General features: G+C 41.6%; 1 protein-coding gene across 6 annotated transcripts in view; it reads left to right on the top strand.

The window, feature by feature from the left end:
- The window catches only part of ate1 (arginyltransferase 1), a 53044-nt gene that overhangs the window by 8223 nt on the left and 23120 nt on the right, over positions 1 to 21701 (top strand). For 3 of the 6 annotated variants that reach the window (XM_026190964.1, XM_026190966.1, XM_026190965.1), the window contains exons 6-10: positions 2180 to 2394; positions 5143 to 5271; positions 6433 to 6561; positions 12779 to 12811; positions 18092 to 18273. In XM_026190964.1, coding sequence (XP_026046749.1) covers positions 2180 to 2394; positions 5143 to 5271; positions 6433 to 6561; positions 12779 to 12811; positions 18092 to 18273 — 688 coding nt within the window. The remainder of the gene's footprint in view (positions 1 to 2179; positions 2395 to 5142; positions 5272 to 6432; positions 6562 to 12778; positions 12812 to 18091; positions 18274 to 21701) is intronic. The other 3 variants (XM_026190968.1, XM_026190967.1, XM_026190969.1) reach the window with 3 other exon arrangements.

Here is a 21701-nt window from a genome sequence, read left to right as displayed (position 1 = left end):
CTATTTGTGGAGGCTGTGTCATGGTTTGGGGCTATGAACACAGAAAAGTATCACCAGATTTTGATCCAGCGTCTGATTGGAACAGCTTCATTTTCCAGCAGGAAAATGATGTCAAGCACGATACTAACGCTGTAAACACCACTCACTGGAACACTATCAGTCATGGATTGGCCTCCCCGGAGCCCAGATTTCAACATTATTGAAGCCGTGTGCGATCATGTTTTTCACCGTTAGCAGAAAACAGCTGGACCTCTCTTCCCTCTACTTTTATGACTAGTGCACTTTATAACTTTGGGGAGTTTCCAGTTACCAAAAACTTAAGCGGAACCAGTTTTAATTACAGCAGAGAGTTTAAGTTGGTAGTTTCTCAAGGGTTATACATTGCAATAAATGCCACTGCACACGCAGAACAGAGACGACAGTATCCTCCAACCACTGTAAATCAATACTGACTTGTGTGCTGCATGTTTACGTATAGGAAAGCAGTATTTCACATTTCTAGACAGCTTACACTGAGTGTATCTTCTGAAAGCCATATGTGTGCTCGGGGAAGCATGGATAGAGAATGTCATAGATTTTATGAAGCGCTAACTGCTGGAGAAAGTGCATCTGTCTTCCACAGGAACTGGTCTGTCAGACTTTATCTTCACCACAGCTGCATATCCTGTCCTTGGGAGTACCTGTTTTTTTTTTTTTTTTTTTTTTGTGTTTGTGAGGCTAAGAGAGAAAGTGTGTGTCGATGCTGAGAGTGTAATTACTGGGAGAGAGAGGCGCATGGACAGAGTAATCATGGATAAGGGTTGCTGTGTTTGTGGTTGAGTCAGTGTGATGAACTCGGTCCAGGCTGTAGTTCCTGTTGTCTGCGTGACCACTCTTCCTTGACATTGGTTTGTTTATTCTGAAAGAGGTAAACTATGTGACCACGCTATCACAGCCACAACTCTGTTTATACCAGAGGTGATTTCTTGCAAGTGCAAACTTCCTTTCGCACCGCTTTTCATTTCCAATAAAACGCTAATGTGGCAATCTTGAGATTAAATATTACGCTGTTAATTTTCTTAGTCACTACATTTATGTGCTCCTATCGCCCCCGATGACTCGACAACAAATCATTTAGAAGAAGAACACAGTAAGCGATAAATAAAAAAAATACAAAAATATTTTTTTTAGTTTTAGTTTATGCACTGCAAATGTCATTTCATGTTTTTAGCATTTTTTTATAGCATAGCTTCAGTTCTGTATTTACTGTTCACAGGGTGCAATCTGCCATATAGACACAGGACCTTGAGACAGCTAAAGCTGAATGCCGTGAGTGATTCTTGGCCAGGATCTGTTTCTCTCTCCTCTGTCAGGATCAGGCATCGGGATCTCTCGCTCACTCTCTCTTCCTTGTGACCTCACCGGAGGGGGAGTTGGTGAATGAGCTGATGGTGGCAGCTGGCAATATGACAAGCAGGAAACGGCTCTCGTTTCCTTATTGCTCCAAACAGGATGTGGGCGTGTAAACTGTTGACATGGGATGCCCGGAGAGCTGAAGGGCTTGGCAAGAGCCCAGGAGGTTGTGGTGGTAGAGGAGGAGATGAAGGAGGAGGAGGGGCAGCAGGATGAGAAGAAGGGACAGGCAGAGATTTAGTAATTTCAGGAACTGTTTCTGTCAGTCTTGCTGATAGAAGGAAAAAAATGCGTGTGTTGTTTTCTCTTTGCGATGTACGATGAGCTGGTCCACTCATTTATTTTCCCACACCAGCAGACCTGATTGTTTTTATTATTAGGTTGGTTTTTTTTGTTATCGCCAAAAAAAACAAAACAACTATGCTTGCTTCAGTGAAAAATCAAAGAGGACTGAGGTAATCACCATCCTTACCTCAGTAGTCTTTACATTAAATCATTGCTTTGGCAGCCATGAAACAATATTCTATGTGCTACTGGAGTCAAAGTGACGGGCAGCTATTGCATATGTTTTTTGAAAGTTACAGCGGCTCAAAGTTAAAGCCTTTGTTACTTTTGGTTTATTCTTACCGAAAAAGCAGTCTGAAGCTGAAAATGATCATTCTCCCCGAGTTCAGTTTTTAAACTGGGTCTTTTACGTCCGTGGCATATTCTCACCATGTCTTTGCATAAAATGAAAGCGATAATGCACATTCAGGAAACCTTTGACATTTCTCCTTCTGTCTTGCAGGGAATGGAGCCGATCCTAGCCGCCCGCCGTGTAGGAAGGCCAAAGAGTTGAGGAAAGAGCGGCGTCTTCAGAAAGAACAAATGAGGCAAAATGGCGACGGCGTTTCCTCCACTGTCTCTCCTACCCAACCCACTCCTAGTCAAAACAACCAATCAAAAACATTGGAAGAATTCATCAGCGAATCATTGCCTGAAAACTCTGCTCATTGCCTTGAGGTGAACAAAAATATTGTGGAGCAAACTTTTGTTCCTCTTTTTTTTTTTCTGTAACTTTAAATAATCATTAACCTATTTTGATGATTCTGTCATTAAGAAATAGTGTTCTTAGTCTAGCTTTCAGGCTTTGTAATGTTTGGACTTAGCTAGCTCGAACATTTGGTCTCACAGAGCTCTTCCCCAGCTCCAGTGACTTCACATGTGTTTATGTGTACGGATAGGATAGCTAGCCAAAGCGGAGTGGAAAAACCACCTCTTCCTACTTCGAATTCAACCAAATGACAGGCACACCACACAAAATGGGTTGCATTACTCTGCTGATGACATTAAAACCACAGCACCCAGCTCAGCCAGTATGAGAAGACATGGAAATGAAATTTTGGCAGGCAGGAGAACAATGTAGAAGAGAGATCCCTGGCTAAGCCTCCATCTGAGGTTGGTAGAGTAACGTCATTCCTGGTCTTGACCAAGATTTAAGCCAGATGCAGTGATGAACCAGGCAGTGTCTGCCTTTTGTCTATGTACCCCGTGAGACTAGAGAGCTCTTTTCAGTTGGCTTCATTTGTTTGCTAGGAATTATAATTGAATTCTCTTTAGAGGCCACGCACACAATGTTATCCGATGCAAATGGAGGTTAATTATATGTTTTACAAGTCATACAATTTGGAGAGGCTTCTACTTGACCCATTTAGCTCTTTATTATAGAACATAGAGCAGGGCTGCAACAGATTTCTGGCTAAGGAACATTTTGAATCATTAGCAGTTTAGCAAATCGTTCTGATGTTGTCAGTTGGACGTGTCTTGTGTTGATCCTTAAGTGTTGTCACACCAGTACCAGATGATTATTGTGTTTACACTAGAGCAATTAAGTGTAGTCAAGCTCAGTTTCTTCATAAACACATCTGTTTAAGATGTCACACTCGAGAATACACTGCAGGATACATAAAAAAAAACCCTGCCGGGTCCATATAAAACGTGGAAATGGAAATTTGGTGATTAAGCATCTTCACTTTGGCTTTGCTATAAGATCACCGTCGCTTTCTGCAAAGCTTCATTGTTTATAATACTCTTTTGCTACGATTGATTCTGTGTCCTTGGACGAGCTCACTACTTTTGCAGATCAGAGAGATGAGTCATAGGGACAGGGAAGACGAGTTTAGATGACCATGCAGTGCAGCCGGGGTTCTGCATGCCGCCACTTGGGGTCAGTGTGACAACATGATACAAATCCCCTCAGGCACCTCTGGAAAGTATGGAACTGCTCTTCCCCTTAAGAGTGCCTGTGTACAGCCTCTGCAGTTTTTTCATATTTCCATAGATGTTCTTTTATCCCATTACTTAATATGCAGTGGTTTGGCAGTCAGTTTTCTCGTCTGTCCTTTTACTTATAACAGTGCAAAGAAAGGTCTTGAGGGTTCATGACAAAATATCATTAAGATACAACACTTTTCTTTAATAAATTTTAATTAGCTAAACAAAGTGCAGTTGTGTTGTTTGGCTTTATTTGAACATTCTTAAGCAATTTAAGTTGGTTTTGAATTTCAAGTCTGTTTTGAGAACTGGAAATTTCATTTCCATGCTGTCTGCTAGTGGTGCGAGTTTCCCCCAATTTTTATTTTTTTTTTGAACTTATCAAAAATATATATCTCCAGATTAAGAACAATATTAAGACGAGCAAACTTGAGACGTTCAGCATCTCTGTTTGACTAAAGGATGCTGATGCCAAATGTTCATATGAGAGACCTAAGAGTTAAGTTCCAAGCCAAACAAACCCCAAGTTCGATTCATCTGTCGTGTCCTTCCAGGGGATTTATATGGCACAGCCTCTGTGGCCAACAAAAACTTCAAAATGAGGAGACAGTTAATTAAATGGGGCTGGACGATGAGAGAAGGATCCTTTCATTTTTTTTAATATTAGCAGCATTGGTCAGTTTTTCTTTCCCCGTCTTTCTATCAAAGACTTTTCCTGATCTTCTCTGTTGAAGTTTGAGCTTATCATATATGCCTTGTTGGATTCACTGCTGCATAAGTACACATGTGATGGATGCATCATAATTTTTCTATGCACCTGTAATTATTGTATGTAAAAATTAACCTATTATAACTTATTAGGCCACTTAGGTTGCCTAATTGTGTTCTTATACTAGGTTACCTGAACTTGGACTGTGGTTTTAATGTTTGTCATGCTTTTGATGACATGGCAGAGCTGAAGAAATGCTCCGCCATTTATCCCCATTTATCCCAAAAAGCACATTAGCAAATATGTTAATGATTATATTTAGAGCAACTTGTTTGTAATATTCTTGTGTCACAAGAAAGACGGACATAACACACCCACTTTCATGAAGCCACATCTTACACAAACATCTATTAAAAACGAAAGATATTTGTGTGTGTGATTAGATTAGCTAGATTATATTTTATAAAATGAGATTTTTCTCCAAAGGATTCACTACAACTTGAGCTTAAGGTCTCGTACAGCTGTCGTAGGTGAAAAGAAGCCTTTGATTAAAATGAAATGATATCTTAGGAATTGTAAGTGCTGTGATTTATTTGCAAAAGATGGTTTTAAGAGGGTGTGCTTATGTCAGTCTTTCTTCCCTTTTGTGGTCTTTTTTTGTTTTGTTAGTTTAATTTTTAGTTTAGTTTTTTTTTTCTTAATTGGGCATTTTCAATAACCACTTACACTTTTCTCATTGCTTCTTACATTTTATTGTTAACTCTTGTTTGCCCATATTCTTTTTGAAGGTGAGGCTAGTGCGCTCCAATCCCCCTAGCCCGCAGTTCAAAGCTTCTTTCGACGCCTCCTACCAGGTGTACAAACTCTACCAGATGGGCATTCACAAGGACCCTCCTGACAAACCCACCGAGAGCCAGGTCAGAGGGTGGGAGGCATAGGTCAACCTTTTCTAGGGGTACCCAGGGAGGGAGGGAGGGAGAGGGTCGACAAATGTGGGGACCTAGAAAGGAAATAAAAGGCTTTGATGTATTCCATTTTTGTACTTATTCATACAGGAATATCATTCAATTCAATCATTTAAGCATCATTGCATTTGTATAACTGGGTTCGGTCGCTGCGAAGTTTTAAAATTAGACTTGAATGGATAAATAATTTGTGTTGGAACTTTGAAACAAGAATTAAGTTAAATAGTCTTAAGCATCTGCTTGAATGAGGGGGAAAGTGAATTAACATGCTAGTATTAAAGAGAGGGTATGTGTATAAATGCGAAAGTCAAAGGGAGAGGAAATGGAGGGGAAAATGTTTCCATACGCCAGGGTTGAGAGCGGTGTTTCTCCAGGTGTCTGACTTGGCCCTTGGTCGGCCAGCCGGGTCGTTAGTGTTGAGCTGTTTTTAGTTTGGGGGTTGAGGTAGTTTGTCAGCTGACCCCTCCCGACCTTCACACATTTGCCCTGTCTGTGTCTACTGTCACCCTGCCCTCACGATAGTTTCAGTTTCTGAACCAGAGTATGATTTGAATTTGGAACTGGAGCTCGTAGTGTTTGTGTGGTTTTAATTTTCTTGCGTGCACTCAGTTCAACCTTGTTTACCTTTTTGAGGAGAGTCTGCGGTGTTGGACAAGAATCTGTACGCGTCCCGCTTAGATGATCCACTCAGACAGGCTTCTGCTGCTCTGGACCTCGCACGCACTGATGCTGGGTTCAGTCTGATATTACCAGTCCTCTTCAGCCAATCTGTGGTAATAGCTGGGCGGTGCACTAGCCTCATCCTCAGGTTTCTCATTACGTTATTGCTGTGAAAATACACCATCAGTCTCCTAGATGCAGAATGTTTGCTTGCGCTGATATTTGTGTGCCCGGCAATCTGATTTGAATAAACCAGTAACCAAGTACTGTGTTACCAGCTTTTCTCAAGGGCTAGGAGACTGATGCCAACGCTATGATATAACGCACTGTTGATTCCAGCACTGTTCACGTCCTCCGCCCTCCCTTTTCTAGCTGCTCACTGTCCTCGTATGCATTGTTTATCGTTGTAAAACCTCCCTTCACCTCCCCTCCCCCAACACCCTGTGCTTGAAGGTGAGGCTAGTGCCAGTGAACTTTGAGGACCCTCAATTCATGGCGTCGTATCAGCAGTCGTCAGCGCTGTACGCCCAATACCAGATGGCCATTCATGGTGATGACCCCAGCGAATGTAGTGAGAGTGAGGTACGGCATGATTATTATTCCACACCTGGTTGGGAGCTGCTGCACACGCTCGTTCAACGTTCTTGCTGCTTTTTGACTTTTTTTTTTTTCCTCTTTCTTTTACATACAATACAGTACAATTTTATTTATATAACACTTTAAAACCAGGGGTTGTTAGATAAAACGGGCACTTTGAAAATACTGTCTTACAATTAGTAGTAGTAGTAACAGCAATATTCATTTGACTGGACCTTGTAAAAACATAAAAAAATTTGTCTGTGTTATAATTCTTAAATTTATATATTATAAAATTACTGTGAAATATATAAAAGGGCATGAAAAGAGTTTTTCCCTAGGTTTTTTTTGCAGTGAATGAGTAGGAATCATTGTGAATATAAAACCTGACCTAAGCAGTGATAATAATTAATGAAACGCATTAAATTATATGTATACACACCAGGTTTCTCCACGTTCTATATCAATAAACGAAGAAAAAATAAAGTCTAGTCAGGATGCAGAAACTGCTGGACAACCTGAGAGAGCCTTTTGTCCCTCTGGGCTGGAAAAACAGCCTCCTCCTCCTCCCCCTCCTGCCAGCAGGCCACAGTAAATTACTGAATTCTCCAACTTGTAAAAGTAAGGTAATTAATAAATAATAAAAGCTGTCAGATTTGGCAGACTGTGGCAGATTCTTTCCTAGTGCCATAACCTTAGCTCTATCAATAGAGCGCATGTGTTTGTGCACAGTCTTAGCTCAGGGTAATAACTGTAGTGTAGTTTTAAGAATTAGACTAATAATATCTTCAAAATATAAAATGAAAATGTTGTGCTAAAAACGCTGATGTCTGTTGAGTTTCCAGAAATAAAGTTTTTTATTTTATTGGTTTTCCATGTTGGATAACCACATGTGTAGTGTACAAGCCCAGGGTCGCATAAGATTAGGTAATTACTTTCAAATGCAGCCTCATTAATTGTAATTTACCTTCACATCTGTAGTTTAGAGTGGTAGAGAGAGCCTACGCTTTAGATTGTAACAACACAGTTATTATATGGGCTGTAATTAGTATGAGAGTATGTGTGGAATACACTGCTTTCTGTGCTTCATGGCAAGTCTGTATGGTGGACAAGTCTTGTTCACACCACAAGATGTATGAAATGTGGCTGTGGCACTGGGACCAGAAACATGTTTGTACAAGAAGTTGGAGGGCGGGGGGGGGGGGACTTCTTGGATGGGCTGTACCTCACAGCACGCCATATTATAGGTGAGATAATTTCAATAAAAATGCTCCAAAATGCAACAGCATCACAAACATGTTCAAGGGATCTGGCTCAGTGAATCAAATTAGCTACAGTAACACCTAGTCAGCACCCAGCTGTCACTCAAATGCACCACACTCCTAATTATAAGCATGTTATAAAAAATGCATCTAATAAAGAGAGGGGATTAGATACAGGGTCTAAAACATTAAACAAGTTAATTCCTTCTGGGAGAATGTTTGGGATTGACCAACTGACATGGCTTGAAAAATGATCCCTGTATGGAAGTGGTGTTTCGTCCATTTACTCCAGTGTTCAAGAATTGATAGCGTGACATAAATAGCTCTTTTACCCCTTTCTGAAAACTTGGGACTGAACTTAACTCATCTGATAAAAGTTTATAAAGTCTTAAAGCCAGGGGTGTCGCTGCTTTACCTGGCAATCATTTGGTCATAATGTAACCTGCAGCTGCCAGCTAGTCAACCACTTTTGGTGAGTGAAATGATCCTACTTTTTACTTGGGTAGCAGCTATCCTTGTCTGTGTGATACGTACAGTCTTTGGATCTTGCTAACCAAGCTTCCTAGTTTTTTTTTCTTCATGCACCAAAAAGACATGACAATAAAAATAAACACAACATGGCAGCTGCCATTTTACAGTGAGACAAAAGAATACGTGATACTACAGACTTTATCAATTTCTTATAAACAGTCTAGTGCAGTGGTTCTCAAAGTGTGTGGAGCACCCCACTGGTGGGACGCAAATTGCAGCTAGGCTTTTCTGCCATTATTTTGTTTAAATGGGGCGTGAAAATATTTCTTCCTGCCATGTAGGGAATGATGTAAAAAGTTTGAGAACCACTGGTCTAGAGGATTGACTCAGATTTAGAGCCTGTGTCAAGTGGTCACCGGAGGAACTGCAGTTTTTGTAAAATCCACTTTGGCTTCATTTTTCAACCCCTGAAGTTGCTGCTCGATTAGGACACGTTTTTATCTTCGGCTGAAGTAAAGCTAGTCCAGGGCATGTTTGATTGAACCTGAGCGACTGTGGTTTGACGACTTTTCTTTTCTCTAGTCGCGCTACAGTAATTTTATGTACAGAGCCAGGCCTTAATTGTTCCCACTCAAACAAATTTGCCTTCATTTTCCCCCTAGTTGGAATACTGTGACACCCACTCCCGAGCCCATAACACTACTGATTTTATTGTCTTGCCCGTCAAGCTCCTGGTAAACTCCTCTTATTCCCAGAATCTTAGACCACCCCCCATCTCCCTCCACCTATTGTCCTGAATAAGGGAAATTCGTTGTTGATGGCACATTTTGGTGAAATGCCATTTGCCTGCTGCTGCTGCTACTTAGGAAGTTGATCCATTTAGCATTTGTTTAGGTATTTATTAATCCATTAAAGTATTCCCTCGGGATAGGATCTAGATTGTTGTCAGCCTATGTTTGAACAAAGTGATGGGAGACCTTCTGTGTGCGTGCAAGCTGAACTACCTTGCCAAGATTGTTCAATCATTAGACAGTAAGATGTCCTAGAGGGTAATTGCTTTGTTTATTTTAGGATGTATGCATTTCCTGTCATGCCACAAGTGAAAGGCAGCCAGACGTTTTTCTTTCCACGTCCAGTCATTGTTTCCTGACAGAGTTGAAGCCCGCACTGGCAATTATTTAGATGCATGCACATACAAACACTCTCGCTGGCACTTATTGGTCTTAACTGTTGTGCTGAGCCATGACTCTCAGTTCCTGCACATGTGGCTTTCATTTTCAAGAAAACAAACCCTGTTAAATCTGTATTTACTCTGCTTGATGGCCAGTACTTTTACCAAGACACTTGGAGAAAAATATACGGAAAAAGTTGAGACATGGCAGTAACAGTCATCCATAAAATGGAAGAAATGATTGAAATTTTGGCACAGACTATGTCAAAGCTATTTGCAACATGGTTATGCATAGCAGCGATATTCAATAACACCATCTAAACCACATTGCCGTTGTCCACCCAGTTCCTCGTATTATCTGGAACTGCTTTGAACGCCTTTGAAATGAACAGGGACACATGTTTGTGAAGGAAAAAAAGAGTGTTAGACATTTAAAGGGTGAAACCTTGTTGCTCAAATAAGTACAGTACAATTTTAGAGAGTACAGAGCACAATGACGAGAGGTCTAAGTAGCAATTAGGCTTAAGCAGATGCGTGTGTTTATATGCTGTGTGTGTGTGTGTGTGTGTTTGAGACGGCTTCTTGCACTCCTAATCGTACACAGATGAGTGTTTGCTGTAAGAAAGGGAGAGTTTGAGAGGAAGTGATGAACTCCATGTGTTCAGTCATTGCTCTGAATAGAGCGTAGTTGATGTGCTGTTGTATTAAGAGATGGAAGCACAGGAGTAGCTGTAGCTGTTTTCATATATATTCATGCCTCAAGTGAGTGCACTCCCACTCGAGTTTGTGTACTTGTGTCAGCCTCACAGAGCTGTTGTTTGTCAAAGAACAAACAAGGGGTCAACCCTGCTGTGCTCCAGGAGAGTGATTTCAGGCAAACACAGCTACACTGCACTGTTGGTTAAAAGAAGAATTAGAAAGAGGGACAGGAGGTATTCAGAAAACACACATATGCAAATTTGCATACATGAGTAAAAGCTCACACGTATATTTTCTATATTTTCCTAATCAAATCAGAATTTCACCACAAGGTCAGTGTGAGATTCTCTCTCACACACACTCAGCTGCACACGTTGTAGCTTGGCCTCTACAGATGATGTCATCTAATAACTGCAGCTGTTGTTCACTTGCTAAACCGTTTAGTTGAGTTTTTTTTGGTGAGTTTTTAACAAAAGTTTCATTTGTGCCCTTCAGCAGTACTGCACAGTGGGAGTCTTTGCTGTTGGTAATTTGTCGACTGGCAGAGCAGTAGTCACCGCAGAGGTAGGAGTGGAAAATTAGATTCTACTGGCATGGCTACACAGGCGAGGGGATTTGACAGGCGGGTTTTTTGCATGGGCGAAGATCATTGTCGACTCAACAGATCTTGTCATTGCACTTCTGTTGGAACATGTTTAAAAGAAACTGTGCAACATACTTTTCTGTTTAGTAGAAGAATTGGGGGAAAATGTGTAGAAATGCATAGTGTTGTCCAAAGATCAACCTAAGCTTATGGGGTTGTGTAGTGGCTTTGAAGAGGAGACTGTAAAGTTCCACTAATATTTGGGAAGTTGCAGGGTGAGAATAATCAGTCCATAGATTTCTGTTCATCCCCACTTCATCTTGGTGTGAGGTTGGGTCCAGGGGAAAGGCATCTTGTTGTAGTATTCAGCACCGCAGGGGACAAGGTTTGTGAGAATTTTATAGCCCACATCAACACCCCTCTGCAAGAGCTGTGTGCACCGTTGCAATGCATGAATAGTTTTGTTGTTTTGAGTGCTTTATGCTTAAGTCTTTTCTTTTGTTGCAATCCTTCATTTTAAAGTTTTTGCTTATTTTTACAACTTAAATTTCTTATGGATGTCGTCATTTTTCTGATGAGAGTCCAGTTTAAGTGATGGAGTTTAAAAGATGGTAAATATGGTTGTTGGTGTCAGTCAAAGGTATGGTGGAAATGACGGATGACAGTTCATCATCCTTTCGCTGCGCTCTGCCAAAAACATCTCCCATGCTGGTGACACTGCGGCAGATGCAGGAGGAAACGCACACTCTGTTGGATGAGCTCAGGCTGCTGGCTCGGTTTGCGAGGTGCACTAAAGCCAGCACTGCCCCACCTAGTGAACCATGCCTTGAGCAGTCATTACGATTACTAGCTTTACTGCTGTGCACATACTCAGTCACTTACTCACAAGCAGAGCATGTTGGTGCGCTTCTGGGAAATTCTGGCAACTCCTAGAGAACCTACGTGTTAATAATAAGCAAAGACAGATAATCTGTCTCTAAATGTCCAACACAGCCTTCAGTCAGTCTAGATGCTATAAAAACAAAATAAGTAGTCTCATTTCATTGTCAGCAACTTTGATGGAAATAAAATTGCAAGTGCTAATTTTTATTGGCTTTTGTTTACACTGTTATTCTTCAGGACATAATATAAAGAATTAGATTACTTTGATATATGAGTTGGTCATAATGACAAAATACAATATTTTCAGCACAAATCAGATGGACTGAAAATTAGTATCACCGTTTAACAAGCGTTCAAGCCCTAGCTGGTTGGATAGAATCAGAAGCAACACAAAATAATTATGAATGGAAATGCATTTGCTGGCGGATAAGGGTCATCGTGCAATACAGTGTGTATCGTTGTTTATGGAATCACATCTGGACCCTCACTGTCAGTGTTTACAATACTTTGGTGCTGATATAGATCTATGTTCTGCTCCTCAAACAGTGGACCCCAAGGTAAACATATCTGCAAACGAATGACACAGCTGGATTGTAGCATGTCTTTGTAAAATATGAGCAAGGGTCTGTGTTATGTGCTCATTGAGTAAACTTAAATCTGTCAGTCACCACTTTGGCGTTCTGGTTGTCATTACAAAACGGTTTTGGACCTAAACATGGACACCGCTCTCAACCCCACTGCTAAAAATGAACTCCAGGAAACGGTAGAGAGAATGGAAGAAAAATGACATATTTTCCACCCCCACCCCAGTAATCAATATCTGGTGTGGTGTTTTAAATGAGAGAGAAACTATTTTGACATTGGGAGCACTGCTTATTTTTGCTGTCACGGTGTCCTCCCTGTAGTGCGAGCTGCAGTTGATAGGGTAAATGTTTTCATTTGTATAAATACAGTTTTCCTTTTAATTCCCCGTAGTGAATGGAGGGCTTCATTTGAAATGTGACACCTGAGTAGAAAGAAAACAGGGAGGGATAAGTTATATAGAACAGCAAAGGAGACGTGTATGGTTTTCATTTATGCCTTTTTCAAAAGAGCTGCTGACCCAGAGAGCTAACTGTTTTTCTCTCTGTCCCCCCCCTCTGCTTTCCTCCACAGTTCAAGAGATTTCTCTGTGATTCACCGTTAGAGGTATGTATTTCCTTTGGCCTGTTGACAGTTTAATAACCCCCTGCTTTTAAATGTCTCTGTTCATCCAAATGTGTTACCTGGAATGATTTGCCCCAACCAGTAGAGGGTCTTCCTGAAATTACTGTCATGGAGATTATGATAATGACTTGAAAAACGCCTGGGGTTTCGGTTTTTAGTTCCTCATCACATTCACTCAAAAGAAAGAAAATCTAAACTAGTTGCCCTTTTTCAGCACATACCAACCCTCTACCTTTGGTCTGCCTCTTAGAGAGCCCTCCAGCTGGATTGAGTGGAGCTGAGGGATTTGGAAAGGGGGTTTTGTTTCATATCGGAGGGGTTTTAATTTAGCCCTGTGTTAGTGAAAAGGGGTGCCGAAGGAGGAAAATGGTAAATGTGGTGTCCAGATTGCAACTGTGTTGAACATAAGGTCTTCAGAGCAGTCCTTCCCTCTGGCTTTGACGGGATAGAACATACCACATTTATACCACTGCCCATTACTTTGCGTGGCGTGGTACAAATTACAGGTTGATGAGGAGATTGTGTGGGCCCACTTAACAAGAAGCAATTATTCAGGCACCATTAGAAATTTAATGGCAGCTTCTGGTGCATTAATTAGTGAAATCTTGCTCGTAATCTGTTTACTGTGTAAATTTTTAGATGCTTTAATCTGTATACAGAAGGATCTGGAAGAGCATTGGTGGTTAATCTGGTGGTGTTTGCTGTGAGGTGCAAGTTTGCAGTAAGGCATCACTGAGCACTTGTCAGGCCTGTTGAGCTGCAGGCTTCAGAAATACCACTGGACCTCTTGGGTCAGGACAATTACACCAACAATTAGACCCAGGATGGGTACTTATAACAGCCACTTTAATGGGATTGAGGTCCAGAGCACACGCAGACTGACTGACACAAACGCAGTCACTCTCTTTTGCCCCGTGGGCCCCCTCAGGTCTCCGCTAATGAACATCATTAGTGTTTATAGGAAACAAGCTTTTATCACCTCGTCAAGGCTGGAGGCCAGGCAGCTGAATTACACAGTTCTGCACACATGTGCACACCAAAACTGTGCCACACTACCTCGCATATTTTCCTGCCTTCAGTGTCCCCTCCTCTATGCCAGTTGAGGAGGCCATCTCTTTTCATTCGGCGTCCTCTTGTGCAACTTGTTTTTCTTTCCTTCTTTCATCCTCTCATCTCAGTCTCCCCTGTCTCTCTCCAAACGCTCTCCATTTCAGAATTATTATACATGGATTTCTGCTGTTGCTCTGCGTGTTGGCCTCCATCTGTGTCCAATCAGTGCTATTAAAATACACAGACACTCACCACATGGACCAGCAAACTCTGTGGTTCATCAGCTCACATATAAGCCTGCATTTTTAAAAATGTATGAGAAATGCATACTTCCAAATTGTAATTGGGACACAGGTAGTCTAATTGTTTGATTTCACCAAAACTGCAGAGGATTCATGCCGAAACTAAGTGGCAGTTAACAGAATATGCCATAGAGTTTTTCAGATGCTTTTACATACAAATGCAGAAATGTAAACACACTGGTTCTGCCTGTCTCCAAACATGATGAGCACTTCAGTGCAGGAGAAACACAGGGTGTTATGGGTTTTGTGGGATTTGTCTCCTCATTCAGTTTTCCTTTTATGAATAAACAACCTACACAGTAACAGGGGTGCAGGACTGTGGCTTTCAGTCTTTTCTTCTGTAGTTTGGTCATCTCTGTCTTTCCCTTCTTAGCATTTTGTCAGAGAATTATTTTACTATGTAAAGAAATGCAGACTTTTCCAAAAGACTTTGATCACTATGTGGAATATACCAAAAAAAGGATGTGGAAAAATAATTTTAACCTTATTCTTTTTGGTCGTAAATTTTTACAAAGAGGCATTGTCAAATGTTGGAACACAGAAATTGATTGAATTATGAAAAAAAAAACATGTGATCATAGTGAGTTTTGATGCCAGGAACTCATTTCCAGAAAGGTGGGACTGCTGTGTAATGGTCAAACCAAATCAAAAACAGACAAAAAAAATATGTAAACAAAAGCACAGAGTTTAACTTAACATGACTCAGTAAAAACAGGTTCCAGAGAACTGCTTTAAAATAAGTAAGGTCTTTCTTGAAAAAGATGGCTGGATTGCAGCATCCACTGTATGGACAAAAGTACTGGACCACCTTCACCTAACACCTACAGGAGCTGCTTGGCCTTGGAAAACCACACCATGAAGCTCCCGACAGTTTTTGCGTTGATGTTGCTGTCAGAAGAGGTTTGGAACTCAAGACTTGACTTTTGTGCACTGTTCATCTCAGCACTCGGTGACCCCCACTCTGTAACTTTACATGGTCTGACTCTTGAGTTGCTTCCCAAATGCTTCCACTTACAGTTGATTACAGTTCATTGTGAAATATCTAGAAAGGGAGAGATTTCACAAACAGACCCGTTGGAACAGCGGCCTCCTACTGCAGCACCCTGCTCGAATTTAGCGAACTCTTTGAAACTACAAAGGCAGACTGCCGGACTGAGAAATGCAACAAAAACATCTGAACTGAAAGACTAAGAGGTTCCCTTTTAGAGTGTATTGCCCCATAATCATTACATTATCACTTAGCATTAATGGTGCTTTCACAGGTGTGCAAGTTACCTGTGCTTTGTGCGCCATCACGGATGCTGTCGTATATGTTGCTTTCAAGCGAGGTGGTCCCTAACCGCATGCAGCATCCATGAATTTAGTTCAGTGGGGGTCGTATTTCTGGATCTCGTTGATGTGTTTTGTTTTGTTTTCTTTGCAAAAATAGAATATTGTGCATTTAGCAACAAACTGTTTCAGTTGTCATTGGAAGTGCTGCTGAGCCAGTGTTGGGATTTCCTCTGCAGTATTGTCTGTTTTTTAATGCACTTTTATCGGTGGATCTTTTCTCTGACCAATTTCTTGGTCGCATCTCAGAATAGTCTGCAAAACGTCTCATTGTAGGTGGTGTTATCATCCAAATTTCTGGAATTATGCATTGTAAAACACTATTTTTAAATTCCTGAGCTACTTGCCCACGCAGCCTTTTACAGAGTGGTGAAACTCTCCACATCTATACTTCTGAGTGCCTCAGCCTCTCTAGGATACTTTTTTTTTGAACACCAAATTTACTTATTAAACTTTTTAGTTGTGATATGTCCCTGTTCTACCACTTGGTTTTACAGTCATAAAACTTTTTCTCTATTTCTTTTAACCTGAACTAACCTTTTAAACGTGTTGCTTATGCTAAATTAAAACATTGCATATATTTATGTTTATCTTTGCACAATTTACAGTGAAATATAAGACAATCATTGTCATATTCATTTCTGTTCACATCATCCGTCTTTATTTTAGGCTTCTTCCTTAAAGCTAACTTAACCATTCAAGTCTGAGATAAAGTGTCTATAAAGGGAATATAAGCTCATTTTTGTCCTTGAAGGGTTCACAAAATCCAATTATTCTAATTCAGCAGAAGTTTAACTAAATGTCTCCCTGAGCAGGTTGAAATAAACACACGGTATACCACCTCATGGCTTTATCAAGCGTGCTACACACATAGCCCTGTATTTAGGCCATATGTGAGTGATTTGGGGCTGCTGGAAAGCTCTGGGGTGGTTAGAAGTGTTCCAGGGAATGTTTAGATTGTTGTCACAGTTGCAAGGACACAACCATTAAGCTGTCGTTTGAGGTGATGCACAGGTCAGTCTGACAAGATCAGGCTTGAGCGCGGTACAAGCTTATAAACAAACACACTCTCATACACACACTCAGGCAGCCATTGCAACTCTTGCATGAGCACTCACATTCATAATAACGCTCAAGTGTGTATGCTGAACGTGCGTTACGAAAAATCATCTTGTGCTCTTTCCTTTTGACAAAGCCTCTGGTGTTTTAGTGATAAATGGCGCTAAAACATCAGACCAACAGTTTCCCCCAGCTATGGATACACACACACTTTTAAATCCGCATCAGGCAGTGCTTTATCGAGTTGTGGTCATTGTTGTCCTCCACCATCGCCAGCTGACCGTTTGCCAAAAATGTTCATTTTTATTCTTAAATCATCTGTCGGTCGCAGCTAAATCTCAATAAAACCTCATAATCTACATCTAACGTCATGTGGCCTCTTTTATGGAGCTGTTAGGAAAGGATAATTAAATTACCTATCCACACACACACACACACACACACACACACACACACACACACACACACACACACACACACACACACACAAAAATGGCCTCTGGTATTGATTGTGTCAGGCAGTTAATTACACCTGGGTACCCAAAGGCCTGACCTAAAGGGATATAACTTTTATTACCAGTTCTTCTTAAGAAAACTGTCAGTCTGCTGGGGTCACAGAGCTGCAGGGAGGTGTGGGAGTGGGTGAGAGATTCTATTTGGTCAGGTTTAACTTGGTCAGAGCGCAGGCCCAGTGGCGCACTGGATTAGTGATCTAGCTCTCTCAGTGTTGTGATAACTAGCAGCGTCTGTGCTTCTTAACTGCGTCCAGATGAAGGCTGGAGAAGGAGACGGATCCTGTTACTAGTACGCTGAAGAAAGACACATACACAAACATAAACCAATACCCTTGCTTAATATGACTTTTAACCCCAAACCCCAAGCCTCTAGATTTAAGCCTCTGGGATAAAAGAAGTCAGCTGACTTGATTGAAAAACCCAGCATGCAGTAACCCTGTGAGAAACGCAACGTGTTACAAAAACTTAACAGTTTCATTAATGGAGGGAGGCCCGGGCGCATGGGTGCTCACTTACACCCGCATTCTTTCGTGCCGCAGGGGGAGTGCAGACGCAGACATGTATAGGAGGAAAGCTTGGCAACACTCCACTACCGCCTGGTGAAATGGATTTTGCTCGTGCAGGGTCTTTTTATTAAAATCCTCTCCTGGAGTGTTTCTGTGGCCAGTGCCCCCCCCCCAACAGCCCAACTCTGCTCCTGCTTTCACTCCACATTTGGGAGCCATTAGCAGGCCGAACGTGAGGCTACTGTACACCCCCACACATAATGCGTGAGGCCTGGCAGGGAGAAGCACGGTCTGTAATACAACATCATACAGGTGTGAGTGTGCAGAAAAGAAAGTGGATCAGTGCAAGAAAGTAAACGAGCGCTATTAAATACCACATTCTCGTTCCTCTGTGATTTATATATTTTTACATGCAAACTATACTGTGCACTAGAGTACTGCTATTGTTCTGACCAGTGACTATTTTCTCTTAAACTTTTCACTCTGTTTGCTTTCCCCCAGGCAGAATATGCTCCAGATGGGCCTGAGGTGGGCTACGGCTCCTTCCACCAGCAGTACTGGCTGGATGGACGTATTGTGGCAGTGGGGGTGATTGATATCCTGCCTACCTGTGTGTCCTCCGTCTACTTGTACTACCATCCCGACTTTAACTCACTGTCTCTGGGCTCCTACTCTGCTCTCAGGTTTGTTGTCAGCACTCAAACACAATGTGCTTGCTGTTTACGTGAAAAACTGCTGTGAAGACAGAAGTAAGCCACTGGGACATGATGCCAGTGGTGTTTTTAAAGGGCTTGGCGTAATAAAACCTCACCGGTGCACACATTACTCACGGCAGCACCATAGAGTGCGTTACAGTTGGTCTTAAACGACCACAGCAATGATTACGAAATGCAACATGCAGCTCCTTTTAAGAAAGAAGTTGCTTTGTCTCTTATTCCTTTCATTCTTTCTTCCCTAATGTCTTTGTTCTGTCTTTGATGCTTTCTCACTTTCCTGCCTCTCATGTTTGCCCTCCTCTTAACCTCTCTCTCTCTCCCCCTGACTCTTGGTCTATTTGGTTCCTCCCACATTTTATCTTTAGAACTGTATACTATAAGTGCCACAGTACTCTAGGTCAGGGAAAAATACCTCTTTCTTCACACTTGATTGGTTGAGGCAGTGCTCTGTTTTGCGGTTCAGCTGATGACAGTTCTCTCTCTCCCAGGTTGAAATAAGAGAACTCACGCATACTCTATAGGTGCACATATCTGGCGTTTCCTGTTAAAATGTAACCCAGTAATGCGAGAAAGGCTTTTAAAAATTTCTCTGCACATATGCGAGGGACCGGGTGATCTTCGCTTTAAAGTTGGTGTGCACAGGTGGGAGTTGTGAGCGTTTATGTGCAGTCGCGCAGAGGATCTTTTCTCATATAGAGGGAACACCTCGGTCATCCTAAGCACACAGCCCACCCCTCCATCACTTATTATTGTAAGAGTCTGACTCAAAGAGTAACACAGAGTGCTCGACGTGTGGAGGAGGCCTTGGAGAAGGAAGCCAGCGGGACTGAAATCCTCCCACGTGTTTACAGACACCAGAGAACGGTCTTTGATCAGGTCTTGGACACTCCCTAGTCTGCTTGGACTGGCTGACTCTGTTCAAAACTTGCTGTACAGAATGCATGTGGCCCTCTCACCCCCTCTCTGGTATATGCATATATTCATTACATTAGATGGCGTTCCTACAGCAGGCCCAGTTGGATTGGAAACGTAACTTTTCAGCCGCAATCAAGTTCATTCTAGTGTTTAAAAAAAAAAAAAAAAATGTTGGTAATTTTCCTTTCTTTTTCTATTTTTTTTTAGTAACAAGAGTTCATGGAAAGTTCTGGAATTTTACACCAATACCTCTTTGGGAGTCCTGATTTGTGTATTTACTCACTTATCATTTTACAAATCACGTGTAGCGTTTAGATAATGTCAGAGCTGAAATAATATACGCCTGGATGTCAGGCAATACAACAATACTAAAACAAGTAAAGCACTGTGCGCGCTATTTAGCTGTGTCAGTATGCTTGTATGTGCGATTCAGCAGGAGAAACAGGAGAGGGAGATGTTGAGAAATTTCTCATAAGAGTGCTGCTCCTTCTTCCACAGGCCCCCGAGGACAGAAGGAAGAGGGGAAGAAAAGAGGCGCATAATGAGGTGCCTGAAGCACTGTGTACAGGGAACACAGCTGGTGTTAAACCTGGATCTCTCTTACGAAGAGATCCGTCAATGATCTCAAACCAAAATATACTGTATTTCTTAATCAGGCTTAATCTGATTGAGTGTTTATATTTTTCTGTAAACAGTCTTGTAGTTGAATGCGCACATAGCCTATGAAAAGTAAAAATAAAAAAAAAATAATTCTAGATAACAAAAATATCCACTTTTAAAATACTTAAACATATGTTTGCAGTATTTTGCAACAAAATTGCAAAAATTGCCATTTGAGTCCAATCAACATGGACTCGAATGGCAAAAATTCCTGAAGTGGCCCCAGTTTTAACCACATATATATTATATAGATTACTCATAAATGCTGACACAATAAAATAAGTATCTGTGTGTTTCCCATCACTAGAAGCTCAACACAGTTCTTGTAAGATTAGGTAACAAAATGTTTCCACGTGCATGCAAAGCTGCAAAAAGCATCTCATAGCATGCATTATTATGAACCGTGTGCTTGCGTATGCACATCAGTATGAGGGAAGCTGTGCAGGAGCAGAGGGCTTGATAATTGGCTTGTGCTGGAGTGTCAGATGGCTGAAGAGGGGATAATGGCGGACTCAAGCTGCTGCCATGGGGGTGGAGGTGGGGGGTGTGAAGGCCTCAAGTGAAGGGGGCCTATGGCTTTTTGTGAATGGGCCCCTCGCCTCTCTTGACCCCCCCTTCTTCCCTGATTCAGGCCTGCCGGGCCCTTTTGTGGTGAGGGGATGGGAACCCAGGAACCTGGCAGCAAGCGGGTGACCTTCTAGCACCTCTCTCTTGCTGCCTCTCTTCTCCGTCCCTTTCTCTTTCTTGACCCTCCTCTTTTATATTCTCCTCCTGTTCCCTCTCTCTCCCCCCACCTCCCTTGCTTGGCTTGCTTTGTCCCATGTCTTATTTTTCAGTGCATCTATTTTATTTTAAGGCCTCTTTCTCTGTCTGTTAAGTCTTGTAAGAATGGGAATTCTCCCACTTCATTTAAGCGGGTGAAACACAGAAGTGGAAGGAAGAGTGAAACAAAAAGGATAGGGGGGGGGAAAAAAAGAGGAGCTGGAATTTAGTTATGGAATAGCGAAGGAAACGGCCGAGAGAAAGGAGAAAATAGGCTTTCAGTAAAAGGATGCAATTAAGGAAGAAGCTATTGGGGAAAAATAAAGCAGGCGAGACATTTACTGTATTTGGAGAAGGTGTATAAATCCTCCACGTTCTAAATCTTTATTTTACACACTCTCTTCCTCCTTTTTCAGCACCGTCTTCTCTGCTTCAGGGCTCAGGGCTGATAGAGAGAAGGCAATTGTTTTTGTGTAATGACATGAAACCAAAAAGAAGGTGAAAAAAAAAAAACCTGCCTTTTTGAGTGTGGGTGTTTACTTCCTCAGCTTAGGCACTGCTCTAGACATAGCAGCAAGTGCCATTTATATGCTGCTGATGGACTAACTTGTAAGTGAAAACACATTTTAAGTTAGTTGGTGTATTTTTTGATGTATCAATTTGAATGTTTTATTAATTCCTTTATTGTTGCTTTGTTATTAAAAATTGATACTTTTCTGATGCAGCATCCCTGCATATGCAGTTAAAACTGTGCGAAACTCCGAATCAGCTCATCATCAGGGTTCATATTTTTCAGAAGAGTAAACACTGCAGTAAATAATCTAATTAACCTGACAATAAAATAACTGTGTAAATTGCAACCATGATTTTTCTACATGGGAAATTGAAATTGGTGCCCTGTGGTGCACAAACTCCAGCTATGAGGAAAGTGATGTCGGATCGAGGCATCCTTTTAAGACGCAGTGACACTGTATGCTGCTTGAATACAGTATGTGATGTTTCAAAAAGCATGAAGCCTTTTCCTTACACTTAGCTCTCTGACAAGGTGCATTTGTGTG

Source organism: Astatotilapia calliptera, chromosome 13 (genome assembly GCF_900246225.1).
Source record: "Astatotilapia calliptera chromosome 13, fAstCal1.2, whole genome shotgun sequence".
Classification (NCBI taxonomy): domain Eukaryota; kingdom Metazoa; phylum Chordata; class Actinopteri; order Cichliformes; family Cichlidae; genus Astatotilapia; species Astatotilapia calliptera.
The sequence above is the reverse complement of the archived record's forward strand: the minus strand, read 5'-3'. Positions and strand labels throughout refer to the sequence as shown.